Here is a 15,073-nt window from a genome sequence, read left to right as displayed (position 1 = left end):
ATATCCCAATGAACAGAGAATGATTTGAACAATTTGAAATTAATGATATCCTAATTGATTCATCAGTCAGATATGGCAGATATATTTACACAATAAGTACTCAAATGATAGAAAATTCAGTTGTCACTATATTTTTACTCACCAAAGTTATATTTCTATTCTGTACAGATAAATTCACTTTTGATGTGCTATTGACCACAGAAACATCTGAGTTGTGAATACTGGACTCATCTTGTACCGTGCATGAACTGAAAACACCAAGTTGAATAATTTCAGTATTTTTACGGAAGGGAAAAATTATTTTCTGTTCAATTCAGGTTTTTCTACTTATTTCTCTGCACACTTAAATAAAAACCAAATTAAAATAATGCAACAAGGCATGCCTTTTAAACACTGAAATTTCACTCACTTTTATGAGTGAACAACCTTCTATACATTTAATTACACAGATACATGTGAAATACAGACAATATTTTAAACTGAATAAAACGGTAGTAAATTATGTAAGGCATACTCTTTTGAAATGTTATTTGTGACTCTGCTTGATGTATACTGGCAGAGGGGCTGACATTCATCTGGACTTCTAAGGCAGATATTTCCATGTTCTGTGAAAGAATGAAAGCTTTAAAAAGAGGGTTGAGAAGAAGCCACAACCCCTTCTAAATATTTTCCATGTTATGATAAATAATACTTTGAAAATTATGAAAATGTCTTAACTCTTGCAATATTTCTTCTTTGGGTTTTGGGCTAATATAAAGATAAGCAGAGATATACAGTCAATATACATTATGAAACAACAATTATGCAGTTGCAGGCCATCAAAAAACTTTAATTGTGAGTTTTTCAACTCTCCCTTCTGTATTGGATTTGTCAAAATATATGTGACATTCAAGGCAGAATAATAAATCTGTCAGTCTAGACAATTAACCAAAAATTTCAGGTGGTTCTATTCATTGTATATTATTATAACTTATTCTCAAATAATAGCCTGTAGAATAATTTTAGGAAAGAAAAAAGTTTGTTGAAATAACCTTACCTAATTCTCTACTGACAAAATTACTGGCAAATACCAATTTCTCATCATCAATATCATCCCAAATATCATCTCTCAGTTCAAAGTCCACATTCAAAGCATCTGAAAAACAGTATCTGCTTTTATCTGTGGCAGAAAAGCATGAAGCATTAATTTAAACATCAAAACAGTAAACCCTGCAATTTTAAACATAAGCAATAACTTACTACTCTTTCCACAATTCTGGGATTGCAGTTGTTTCTGAGATACTTCTAAGGTATTAATATTACCCTCCTGGTCCACTGAAGGTGATAAAGATGACAGTTTATTGCTAGACCTATTTAAAAACAATAAATCAATGACATGTCTGTAAAACAATACAGAAAGTTGCAAAATAAATTTATTCAGAAAGCAATTCTTAGTAATACCTTGGCAAGGCTGGCAATAAAGACTTAGGTGTAAAAACAAATTGTTTGAGATCCACATTTTCAGCTTGATTTAACATCTGCATCTAAAGAAAGCAAAATATTTTAACTTATAAGATATAAACATACTAAGAACTATTATTTTTTAACAGGCTTGATGGCATCATTAATATTGTTAGCTAGCACAATTTTTAAATGTTGTAAAACCTTTCTGATGTCTGTCTATCTAATCCACTCAGTTAAAAAGGTTTGAATTATGTGCTTCTGGTGGAGGTATGCAAGCACCCCGGCAAAGCCAGACTGGTTGACTCTCATCTGTGTTAGTGTAGGCTAAATAATCCTCTACTGCAAACAACCAAGCAAACAAAACTGTGAGGTAGAAATAAAAACCCTCCAATACCTCAAATGTCATTCTTGCTGCAGAAAGACCTAGTTTACCACTACATTCAGAGGAATAAAGTGCAAGCCATGAAATGTTTCAGAAGTTTAAAACCAATAGGGATAGTTTTCTTATAAACAAGTGGATGTACTTGCCAGTGAAAAAAGGACTTAGTAGCATGACTAATAAATACCACAATTTGTTTCATTCAGGTCATATTTTGCCAAACCAAGTCACAGTGCAGTACCTTCCAACAATGCCTCTCAACCTCACCAACCACAACCTATCAAATGCCATAAAAGAAAAAATATAGAGGATGTGCACAAAAGTGGACCAATGGAAATGTCCCAAAGAACAGTAGAACCTCTCAAAGATTCCTGGACCTTTGTACTTCCTTACTTTTTGCACTCCACACAGAAAAGTCAAACTTGGATCTTCATATTTAGAGATAAAATTCTCTCTGCAAACAATGCCTACAAATATGTAACAGATTAAATAAACCTATGAAATGGCTGACTGCATTCAAGCGAACCTTTAGACGTTTTACTGGGGGTATAGATGAAACTGAGTTCCTGCTCCTTAAATCAGCTAGGTACAAAGAAACGTTTGTGTCTCCATTCATCTGTGACTTTGGAGGTACTCCAGTTTTACCTGAGAAAATGAAGTAAAATAATCTTTAGATTAGTTATAAGGGATAAATCCTAATTGTTTTCAAATTACTTTGAAAAACTTTGCCACTAAGCTTAATATCTTCTGTTAAAAGATTCTAAAAGATTTCACATGCTAACTACAAGATCTAACACAGTATTTATATAAAAGCATAACAAGTTTGATATTTTTTAAGATCATATGCTAAGTACAAAAAGTATTATTAATCATTGTAGCACCTATAAAAGTGCTACTGCCAAAGCTACTTATAATTGCTTTTATGACTGCATCATAACAACCCAATCTCTTGCTGGTATTGTTTCTATTAACGTAGCCATTGGCATGATGGGAGCTGTTCTCAATTTCATTTCTCTAAAAGTATCAGAAGTAGTAGATTTAATGAAACTCACAGCAGTCATGCCCACACACATCTTTATTTTTACAGCGGTGGTTGCATTCTCTGTTGCCGTATTTCTTGTAAGCAATCTCCTGTTTAAATCTGCCTCCTAGATAAATATAATACAGAAATTCAAACAGTAATATTGGATACCAAACACCCATGATTTTTTTTCTTACTTTCAAAATCATCAAAGAATTGCAGTGTAGTACTTTACAAGTAGAAGCAGCAGAGTTGTATTTTTATTACCTATGAGAAAGGAACAGCAGGGATGAATAAAGATTTAGTTCCCTAGTGAAAGCAAAATTCAATTTTCTGTTGACTTTAGTATCAGCCAGATACTGTGATCTGACCATTTACCTGTAACTACTTTTGCTGCTGGCAAGCTTTGGGGTGAGCTATAACATTTCTCAAGTGTAGATTCAGCTTTCAATTTTTGATTTGTAACCACCTTACGTCCCTCTGGTTTTGGTGTTAAGTAGAAGGCTGTATATGCTTGCTGTATATCAAGGCCAACTTGGAAAATAAAAAGACAAAAATATTAAAACTGCATTAAACTATTTCTATACTACAATTATCTTCAGTTTTCTAAAGTGTTTAACCAAGTTAATGTTACTCAAAGATCATGGAAATTTAAAAAATTAATTTGCCCTTAGAGTACACTCTTGTAGGACCAGATTCTTTAGGATTGAGATTAAAAACCCCAAACATTTTTTAGAATTAAAGACATAGTTACTAGAAGAAAAACAAAATTAGTTCCTTTAACCAAATGTTCTTGTATTGTGTTAAAACTACATTTATCTATGACTTGCACAGCTGATAAAATTTTAACTTTTAAACCCTACTCCAGTCTGTGTTCAGGAGTATCAGGAGCTCTGTACTGGCAAAGGCAAAAAATGAATATGTTGATAATGCTTCTCAAGCTGAAGGCCAATATTCATGACAGACTGAGAGACACCCTTTGTAAAAAGAGTAATTTTGTCTTTTATTAGGGAAATAAAATTTGCTGGAAAACCAGACAGGCTTTTAAAAAATGTGAGATTTCCTTGAAGTCTGAAATAGGAACAGACTTAAAAATAAGTAGAGACTAGGAAGACCTGTTTTTAGTCTAATTTCACTGTTACCAGTTTCAGAAAAATTAACTGTTGTGCTGAGTTTTACTGGACTCAGTACTGAGTACTTTATCTACTGTACCTGCAGATAAAAGGACAATTTTCATTTCTGTGTGGTTAGAAAACCCTTTTTTCCAGAGCCACAGGTCTAGCTATAGAAATATAGATTATTCCAGGCTTGATTACTGTAATAATCTCAATGTCAATATTTACCATGGAAGCATCAACTACACTTCAGTTAACCTAACACAGAGCACTTTTTCTTTACTGGTGGGGCACGATGACAGAATTGAACAGAGCCAGTTTATCTTTAAATTGTTTCTTGAAGTTTTGTGTTTCAAGGTCATAAGGGGATCCTTTGCTGCTATAGTTCAAACTGAATGAAAATTATCACTGAGGGGACCCATGTTTAAATCTGCACATAGTAAGGCACAACATTTCCAGCTGTAGGAATTTCTTGTTACCAAAGTGGAGATGAACCACATCCAATACCTCTTTACTACAGTGCAAAACCTAACCATTCACAAAGACAGCTCTGCTCAGCATAAATAACCTGTCAGGCTGCTAGGTTATCTCTACTGAAAGTTAACTCACTTGAAGGAGAAGGACAACAGAGAATCCCAACTGTATCAACAGAGCAAAATACTGTCTCCTAGTAACATCCTAGTTTTGATGCTTCTCAGTTCCTTAATGTGGTAGTAAATTAAATAACCTGGTAAGTAATTGTGAGAGGTAGTATGCAACCCAGTAAAATACATGTTATAGAGCTTTGTTTCCAGACCAGCTCACTTTATTATACTTTGGCTTAACAGAAAGTGTTTTAGTTATTTGTTCCAAAATCTTATGCATATTGTTTTTTAATTCAAATAATACCTTAACCTACCATAATCAGAACTAATTAAATTTATACTAATGTCTTCTGATTTATCAGCTCTTTTAACTTCAATTTTCTTCATCCAATTTCCAGTTTTCAGGAGCACAGAATCCCTGTAATGCATCAGCAAAGTTGTTAGACAAGGACAACATACTATGGTATGCATACTATGGTATCTGTAACCAAGTGAAAGAGCCTGCATTTGGTTCTAGTTCTTTCGTTTTGCTTGATAATTGGCCTAAGAATAACTCTTCAATAATGTTTGATTTATGGCCATAGGAGGGCCAGGATCCTGCAGATGAGTTTCAATTTTTCCCAAAGTGCCAGATTTTGGCCAGAATTCTCATGAAGGTCAAGCAGTTGGAAAAGATTCTGTTTCTCTTTTCCCATTTGCTCCAAGCATCTCTTAGCCAACAGGAGAATTTAAATCCATCTCTGAGGGAAAAAAAGAATTTCTAAAATATAATTAAAGAAATATAGCTAACAGGAGGAAGTAACAACTAGTTTACCTGTATTTTTTAAAGGTATTTTACTTGTTTTAGATTTATGGGAAAATTATTATGACTTTTCCGTAATATGACATTGATGTTTAATAGATATTTACATGTGCTGTCTTCACTGACAAGCACACTGGCATGTTTTGGGGGTTTCTGAATCTTATGTAGCATTTTAAATGACAACAGTGACTAGAAAATGCTGTAGGATAAAGAATAATTTTGTACTATTAGACATCAGTATGAAGTATTGAAAATCTGCCTTAAAGTCACAGAACAGATGAAAAACCAACACCATAAAAACTATGTGAGGCAAAAAAACCTGATCATACATACATAATTTTCTGATTAATAATGACTTGGTTGTCAGCATCTCCTATGACCAATGTAACATAGTGAAAGTCTGGCGCTGTTCTCTTTGTCTGGAGCTGCTCATAGTTTGTTAATTTGATGGTTACTAAGATTTCTGCCAACGTGTCACTGTATTTGGGAAGCTAGGGAAAATGATACAGAAGACAGAACTGCTAAAATATGCAGAGGAAAATATATGCCCCTCCATAAATTTCTATCCATTGATACAAGCACAAAAACTCAACTCAAGCAATTTGATTGAATTTGTGGTACAATTTTATTTGTTCCTCTGAGACACTGATTTTCAGTACTAACTTGGTCATAAGCTGAATACCCTAAGTTTGATTCAGTACTGAGAATCAAGGACAAATGCAAAGAGAAATATGCAAGAATAAGACTTGTTATATAGAAGTTATATTTTGGCATCCCAACATTCCTCTAGAAGATATTTATAATTGTTAAATCTTCATTCTGAGAATTGCGCTACTCATCTGGTATTATGTCAAGGGAAAAGTAAACTAGAACTGATTGTTATACCAATAGAATTTCACACATCTATTGAGCTTTTAACTTTAAATGTGTCTTCATTTCTATCAACTTTAAGGTTACTTTTCAAATTTTGCATTTTAGAAAGCTAGAGTGTCTTTGTGATCCATAAAAAGACAAAATGCATATCAGAACCTCAAAGCTCTTGATTACACATAGAACTGTACCCTTCTTTTGAAAGGGCACCAGCTAGGTTAATGTAATAACTTACTGTTTCTCTATATTCCTAAGTGTGCTGTTGAAAATAAACATGCATTAATACTATTTCAGTAAGCTGTATTTGGATGTTTTGCTGTCTCTAGGGTTTGTTTAAATTCAAGATAGAAGAGACCTCTCAGACTCACATATAATGCTAGAATGTGAATATACTGGTATACATCTGTAAAATAAAATGTTATCAACAAGAGAGGCCAATATATTATGGGGAATGTCTGTTCCAAGGCTCTCCTTTGAGATTTAGGAGTTTCATTCTACCTGCTAAGTGGGAAGGAGGTCACAATATTGTATGATCTTCTATCTGTGAAGACTCAGAACTGCTTTAAGTCAGTACTTGCTTTTTCATTTAATACAACCAGCATAAAAACATAAAATAAATATGAAAGAATGTACCTGTTCAATTTCAAGTTCATATTTTGGAAGGTGCAAAACAGACTCTTTTATCTGGTTTCCAAAAGGAGGATGTCTGTTTAAAATCTGCAAAGATGTAAATCCAAGGAATCAAAGTCACCTGAGTAATTATGTTAGCAACAAAAGCCCCTTGCACTCTTGGTTCTCTACTGTCAGTGATGCCCAGAATAGCAACATTACCAAAAGGAAATTCCAACACTTTTGCAAGTTGCTACTGCTTCAGTTCAGTTAATTCAATCACCTACCAATGACTACTCAGGTTTTATATGAGATCACTCTTCTATGCTGCACAAGCTTTAACTAAAACAGAACAAATTACAAGAAAAAACACAAAAGGAGCCAGAATGATAAATCAAATTTCCAAAGTCAAAACAGAAAATTCCAAGTAAGATTTAGAAGTCTGTTATATCTTCCAGAACACTGGAAAAACAGGTTCCACAGAAAAGAAGCCAAAAGCCAAAGAACCAGTCCTAGGGTAACATTTACCTTTCCTAAAATAAGAAGTGCATTATAGATGATTTAGAAGATTTTTATTCTACTCCTATCTCAAACTTGCAATAATGGAAATTTGGGATTTTCATAATTGTGATACACTAAGAGAAACTGTAAATACATATTCCTTTTTATATTTTTCCAACATTTCTAATAGAGAATGTTTCAAACCATGTTAATGATGAAATTCTACATATTTAAGCATCTGCTTTCCACAGCCAACCAAATCAGTGAAATCGTCATTCACATTAAATTTGCTACAACAAAACATCATAGACATTTTCAAGGAAAACCAGCAGTAGCTACACAGTTTTAAAAATTCTACTAGTTAAAATGAATAAATTACCTAAACATCTAAATTTTGCTATGGTCATATAGCAAATATACATTAACTATACTGCTTTTACTGCTAACAGTATTAATCCTCAGTATTTTCCCTATCATATTTATCTATGTACAAAATAATAAGTTACCAATTCAAGCTCTCTTGCATTTATGTCTTCAATTTTTTTAAATGATGTCAGCCCAGCATTTACCATGGCATTTGACAACGATACACCTGTGAAAAACATGTATACCAGTTTTATGCTGTTAAAGGACAATGAATAACCTCAAATTATTCTAATAACTGCATTACAGCAGGTAAACCCAAAGCATAAATACCTCTGTTACATTTGATGCAGCTTTCTGCCCAGCAAATCACTAAACTTATTTTCACTTAAGTATTTCAGTAGTAATTAATTTCTCCATTAGTAAAGAGAAAAAGAAATGCAATACAAACCAAACATGAAAATATACAATATTTCAATGATGACAACTTTTGCATTTTTACAGTAAAAGAGATTTTAAATCACTTTCTGCAGGAGTCAAGAAATGTGTTCCGTATATATATGATAAAAGAGCATGCCATGCAGTCTTCTTTGTCTCAGAATGTTTTCCCTATTCAAGAAATTATTTAATTATGTTAAAATCATAAAGACCTCAATGTTTTTGAAGAAGTTAATAATGAAATTCACTGAAAAAGAATTATTTATTATAATCTTCGACGAGTCATTCCAGCTTTAGCAAAAAACTTTCCCATGGCATGTAAGCCACAAAAGCAGAGAATTCCACGTACACATTTACTTCTCTTTGTGATTCACCATACTTCCAGTGAGATTTAGACTTATCACAGCATATGAACAGGCATTTAACTGACCTGGCATTACAGCCTATCATAATAACTGCAATGACTGTATGTAAAAAATAGTACCAAATACTTAGAATGAGTATTTGGATCCTTCTCACACAGTTCTGCTATGAACTTGTGTAAGTTCTGCTAAAGAGCTCTGCTAAAGAACAAGTGTAAGAAATCTGAAAATTAAGTGGGAAAACTCTTTATATACTTTTAGGTTGCTTCTTGGAAGACATTCCTGTAATCTTATAAGAAAATACTTAACTCAAGAATTTAACACTTTAAAGAAACAGAAGACCTTTTTTCTTTTTATGTGTATTTGAACATAATACACATGGGTGTGACTTGGGGAAGACGTCGTTTACCATCTTCCTGCTCCTTTGCAGAAGCTCTGCAGTCTGAATACTGAGAATTCTCACATATAACTTCTTCTGCTAGAGCTGCTGCTCTGTTTCTTTATAACTGAAGCTGAAGATTAACTCTTTTATCCTAATTCCTAAAATGGTAGAAGGATTTCTGCCAGTGAAGAGAACACCAGATATAAATAAGACTTTTTCTCTTTATTTTCATCTACACTTCTGAGCAAAAAGAATAAATGAAGGTGGAAACAAAATTGAACAAGTAGTAAACGTCATAAATCCTGTATGACAACTGATCATTATCCTGTCTGTCAGAACAAGGAAACAGAAATCAAACCTACCATTCAGTAACAAGAGGGAGCATCATTATTGGACAGGAGCTGTAGAAATGCAGTAAGAATTCAACTGAAATATCAGTCCCAGTAAGGCCAAGTGTCAGTCAAAGAACTGTCACTCTTATAATGGAAATACCAACTAATAAGGCATTTTAAGGTTCAAAAACAGCACAGTGAGGTAAGAGTTTAAAAATTAAGGATTTCTGAATGCTACACGGTATCAGTAAGTTTCTAGGAACTTAATTCATTTAACTTCAGAAAGAAACAGAAGATTAGCAGCCATAGGCAGAGGTTAAAAAAATCGCATCAGACTACAGGCATCAATTCAGTGTTTGATTCAGGAAAAGAGTGAATTGTCAGAAGAATGTTCAAAAGAAGCTTGTGAGGGGAACAAATGACACTTTGGAAGTTAGCAGTTCTTTGTAACATATGCTGCAAGAGCTATGACAGCATAAGAAAAAAGTACCCAAAAAAGGAAAATTGGACAGAGATGTCTGTATATACACCTCTTATTAAAAAACTAAACGTGACTTTATTCTAGTGAATATAGTGTACAGGGAAGGATTTGTCTACACTGCAAGTGCCATATTTATCCCACTCATCCTAACTCCACAGAAATGCTGAACATGAGGCAGATTCCTCAGACGATGGTGTCAACATTGCCACAGGTGTGGGGTAGTGGAAATGTGTTCCAGCACTGTGCACTGTGCTGTGCACAAGCTAACAAGCCCTGCCCTTGCTTTGAATCCACATGAATGAAGCATTACAGCCTCTGCCCTTGAGCAGGAAAGCCTGTAAAGCACTGGACCCGATGGACCTCTGGGTTTAGCCATTCTCTAATTTGCAGATCTCTGTACTACACTCTTCAGTGCAGAGCTGATGTATCTCTAAAGAAGAAATACAGAGAATGCTGCAGTGAATTTTGAAAGCATGAAGGTATGATAAGACCAGACATCAAAGCAGGAAGATACACTACTACCTCAAACAAGTATGACTACATTTTTATAAAACAGAAGACTCAAAAATTTCTGAACTCCTTTTCAAATAACTATGACAAGCCTGTACTTCCAGCCAGAAGTTCATTCAATAACAGGATACAGTGAAAGGAAGATCATTAGAAACTTTTGATCATCATGTGTATAAGAACCTCATGCATAATAAATTGATTTATATTTCATGATTCCTATCCTTTTCAATGTGAATTAAAAGGTTTTAATGCATACAAATAAGAGGACCTACAGCAACAGCTGCCTGGAAAGGAAGGCACAGCCTAGTCAGGGACACGCAATCACATCAATGTGGAATATGCCTGGGATACTGAGAGGAATAGTAAGGAATAAGAATAAATCTGAAATACTTTGAAAGCCTTAAGAAAGTTACTAAATAGCTTGCTTTTGTTATGGCAGATTCTTCTCTCAACTGTGGTACTAATTGTGGCAAATAAGTAATTAGCAGACTAATTCAATTATGTTCATAGATACCACAGAAATCAGCAGGCTAATTATGAGTTGTGATTCTCTGTCAAGATTACACTTTTATAATTTTTAACTAGTACCTACCAATTTTTTCCAATTGTTTAGACACATGAAGTGAATTTTCCCAAAGTCTGCACCTGAAACACTTTGCTAAAATCAAAGAGTTTAATAAAGCAGAGAAGTTGTTCTTAGATGATGCCAGAAAGTCCGATAGCCCTGTAAAAAGAAGAGTGACTTATGTTAATAAACTTAATGTACCTTATTAGGAGATGTACCAGGAAAAAAAATTAAATTTTACCATACATCTAGTAACTCTCAAGCCATTTCTAAATATTCTGCCAGTATCTTGTGTCAAAGTAAAATCTTGAATAGGAATACATCCCAGCTGAGCCTGAATAAGACTGGAAAAAGAATGGGTTTGTAAACAAAGAACAACATCAAAGTTTTTCATGGGAAAAAAAAGGAAATTCAGAATAGAAACAACAAAATACAAGATCTGTCCCTCTGCAAAATGACAAAAAATTTAGCAGGGACTTCAACAGCCATAAAATGGCAGTTTTTCAATAAAAAATAAAAAGGTAATATAATATTTACCAGTTTACTTTCATTTCTCTTGTTTTTATCTTCCCCTCCATTGGAAACCTATGCATAAAAACATAAATATTTTCTAAATTCATTTTATTTATTGTTAAAAATGTACTTTCAATTTTCAATGTATTTTTTAAATACCTGATCGTTATTTTGTCTTTCTCTTTATTCAAAGTGTTCAATATTTTCTTTTCATTTGTTCTTAACTTCACATCCACAAATTCTGTGCAGTTGGAGATCATTGTAATCTGTAATAATTAAATGTTTTTAGTAATTGTTTTAATTTGCCATTTTTTCTATTACTTCTTCTAATTTGTTTTTAAAAGAACATTTAAAAAATGTATTGCCTCAACAGTATGACCATGAAGACACAGTCCATCAGTTCTTTTTAATACTGACCAACTTTCTTTCCTCTTCCTATAAAGGCTATTAATGAAAGGGGAAAATTTTTCTTTCAGCTTTTAGATTACTATTTCAGTTGAGGTTATCTAAAATCAACCCCACACTTGAAAACAAAATGTCTTGTGCTTCAGATAGCAACTTGTTAGCTGAAAGAGGAAAGTTACTTAAAACAGAACGACAATTCCTTTAAAAGTAAAACCTGCTCTTGATGCAGCTTTTTTTTCAACAAGTAAAACCTACTAAAGCAGAAAATACATAAACAGAACAGCTTCAGCAACTTTCCATCTTCATAAGCAAGGTTAGTGAGTGAAGAAAGAGTTGGAAATCAAAAGATCTCAAAGTACAAAGTCTCAAAAATACTCCATATATAATTTAATTAGATGTATTCTCTAAAACTTTATACAAACAAAGCCTGAGCTCTTTAAAATAAATAACACCTTATGCTTCTTTTCTCAGACTGTTTAAAAAAATTGAACATATGTAATTTTGAAAAAAAACCCAAATTACCAATTCATTTAGTGTCTCAGTTCCCTTAATTGTGAAAAACTGCTTCACTGTATCAAATGCAATGTAATACCATGCCATTAATCTTCCAGTCTCTGTAAAAGAAGAATATACCATAAAAAAATAAGTACGTCAAGTGTATTTTAGTAGCTTAGAGTTTTTTAAGCCACAAAATTAAATTAATTTTCTTGTTACAGCCTCTGTGAGATTTACCCCCACTAGTCAGTATGTTATTGTCCCCAGCTGTGTGATGGACATGACTGACCCGATCACAGAGTGGCAGAAGGAGCCATGTGCCAGTGGCAATTCTCTCCCATGGAGATTAAGTCCCACTAACACACCAGGCAGTGAACTGTGGCTGCTAAGAAGCCAAACACCTCTTGCAGAGGACTCTAGAGCAGAGCAGCTATTGACAAAACCTGCCCTTCCTTGCACTGTGCCACAACCGATTATCTTGTCACAGTATTCTGCAATCTTCTAATCTGCAACAAATTTTCATCAACAAGAGAAGATCTATTCATGAAACAAGATTAATAGAATGAACATCCATGACTTGGTCAAGAAACTTGTCCATATATTCTACTCAAAAAATTCCTCAGACTTTACTCTCTCCTACATTTATGTACTCCTATTAACGGGTCACAAGGGTAGCTGAGACCCTTCGTAGTTCACTACTATCTCTACATCACTTCTGAAAATTAGTTTATTTGAAACAAGTATTATTACCTGTTGGTTTGAAATTATTTGCTTCATCCATCCTGATCAAATCAAAAGCTGATAAATCATTTAAGTTCTTCAGACACAGTTCTGCCAAAAATTTGAAAAATGTTTTCTGCATGTACTAAAAATACCTTATCCATGTACAAACCACAAACATCATCATAAAATGGTATGAATGTATACCCAAGTAATTCCACTGAACACAAGTAAAGGTTTTGGAATCCTTCTATTAAAGTTGGTGGTTAACTTTTCTCTGGGGAAACTCACTGAAAGATAATTGATAAGGACAAGCCAACTCTTTTTCAGTAAGGCAAAAGTAGCAAAGGAAAAGAAACTAGATGCTGCAATGTAGGTTGCCATATTCAATTTTGAATGACAGGTCAGAGAACCCACAAGCACTTATACAAAAGACTTTGCTACAGTTAACACTGAAAGGGTTCAAATTTCAAATACCCACAAGTATTCATGAATCCTTCATTAGAAATTTTCATGCTGTATCAGGTGCATTTGTATTTATTTCACAAAACCTGTTGTGTCAGGTATCTGCATAAGAATGACCAAAGTGCTTTTCAGAATTTAAAAGTCAGTTAGAACAGCACTCAGAGATAGTTCCCCGAGCAATCATTCACTTTACACATGAAATATAAGAAAACTTTATATACATTACCACAAAATATTTCATGTTGCAAGGAAGAGGAGCTAGTTTTTAACATCACAACTGCCACACTAAAAAAGCATTAATTGAATTCTTCTAGCACTATCTGTACATCTTAGACCATGCCTTCTCCCATAAAGGCTTATTTAGGTAGTATCACACTTCATTCCCTCTATTCCTTTCAATCTACATGGCAAGAATAGAAAACTCCTGATGTAAAAGAAAGGAAAAGGTAGAAAACTACTGAAAGAGGCAAAATTTCTTACTGAGAAGTACTCCTCTTTTCACTGTCTGCAAGTTAGAGTCAATGTCTCTCACACTTGGGGACTTCAAGTGGTAGCAAATGTACTGTGTTCCTGAAGGCCCCTGAAACCCTTACACAATGAACAGCCTCAGCATCATTCCATGAAGCCCAAAATCAATCACAAATGTTTCCTCCACAGTTATGTTAAAAATGTGTAAGTGGAGTCCAAGTACAAGCTCTACAAATTTCTGGGCATTTTATCTGTTCATGTTTTCATGGACCAGACCCTCCTCCAGATATTTTAGCTCCAAGTGGTCTGCATGGACATGAGGACTTTGACCGAAGAAACAAAATTTTATTTGTAGATTTGCAGAACTTGATAGCAAGTTCTCTTTTATAAATATACTAACATTTAAAGTATCAGAAAACTTACATTGAAATAAATTAACAAAACAAAACTACACGAAGAGTTGCATGCTATTTCTGTATTTAAAGTTAATAGGCACTGATTCCCAAAATGATTTTGTCCACTGTATGTTTTCTAATGGAATTGCAAACAGCTAAAATGCAATATTTTTTAAAAAAGGTTAATAACTGAGTCTAAACCTTTTTTTTAAAAAAAGGTTAATATTCAAGTCTTAGCAAAAAAAGCCTCTTAAACTCATGCAATTTTAAATTGTTTCTGGACAAGGCAAAGATGTTTACATTTTATATCCTTTGTTTCCAAGGCTAAATTTATGAATGGAAGATGACATTGTCTGAAAAGAACTTTTCTGAAAGTATAGTAACAGAAATTAATGAAAGCAAGTGAGATCAATTAAAGGAAAATTAGGAAGAATGACAAACAATCAAAATTAAAGTGTTCTGCTCCACACTTCAGAGTATGTATATGGAGATGAGGTAGGTAAAGGCATTTAATTATTTTCCTCCATACGAGAAAAAATTTTCTACCAGTTAAAAGGTACCGATAGTATTTCAAAAATATTAATAAGAAAATAAAATTAATAATACACAGTAAATTACATTTGTTCTGCAAATGGATCTATTGAAATTAATGGACATAGATAATAAACAGGGTTGAACCTGCCCTAAATTGTAACATTTTACTGAAAAAAGCTAGGAAGCCACTTACCTTGTAATTTTGCTTCAATTCCAACTTTATCTAATCCAGATGAAAAACCTTAATGGCAAAGACAAAAGTTGTTTTAACCTATCATATCATGACCTAGTACTATGATACACTTCCTCCTCAATGTCATC

General features: G+C 33.5%; 1 protein-coding gene across 1 annotated transcript in view; it reads right to left on the bottom strand.

The window, feature by feature from the left end:
- HFM1 (helicase for meiosis 1) overlaps positions 1-15,073 on the bottom strand; it is a 56,927-nt gene that overhangs the window by 3,014 nt on the left and 38,840 nt on the right. Inside the window, exons 21-39 of the mRNA XM_077182263.1 lie at positions 14,946-14,993; positions 12,921-13,001; positions 12,198-12,289; positions 11,430-11,536; positions 11,295-11,342; positions 11,004-11,101; positions 10,785-10,916; positions 7,831-7,916; positions 6,848-6,931; positions 5,678-5,835; positions 4,857-4,960; positions 3,222-3,377; positions 2,875-2,970; positions 2,349-2,467; positions 1,441-1,523; positions 1,240-1,349; positions 1,037-1,135; positions 515-605; positions 143-248 (exon numbers count right to left, since the gene is read on the bottom strand). Of these exons, the coding sequence (XP_077038378.1) occupies positions 143-248; positions 515-605; positions 1,037-1,135; positions 1,240-1,349; positions 1,441-1,523; positions 2,349-2,467; positions 2,875-2,970; positions 3,222-3,377; positions 4,857-4,960; positions 5,678-5,835; positions 6,848-6,931; positions 7,831-7,916; positions 10,785-10,916; positions 11,004-11,101; positions 11,295-11,342; positions 11,430-11,536; positions 12,198-12,289; positions 12,921-13,001; positions 14,946-14,993 (1,898 nt within the window). The remainder of the gene's footprint in view (positions 1-142; positions 249-514; positions 606-1,036; positions 1,136-1,239; positions 1,350-1,440; positions 1,524-2,348; positions 2,468-2,874; positions 2,971-3,221; positions 3,378-4,856; positions 4,961-5,677; positions 5,836-6,847; positions 6,932-7,830; positions 7,917-10,784; positions 10,917-11,003; positions 11,102-11,294; positions 11,343-11,429; positions 11,537-12,197; positions 12,290-12,920; positions 13,002-14,945; positions 14,994-15,073) is intronic.

This window comes from Agelaius phoeniceus, chromosome 8 (assembly GCF_051311805.1).
Source record: "Agelaius phoeniceus isolate bAgePho1 chromosome 8, bAgePho1.hap1, whole genome shotgun sequence".
NCBI lineage: Eukaryota > Metazoa > Chordata > Aves > Passeriformes > Icteridae > Agelaius > Agelaius phoeniceus.
This window is presented reverse-complemented; position numbering and strand designations above follow the sequence as displayed.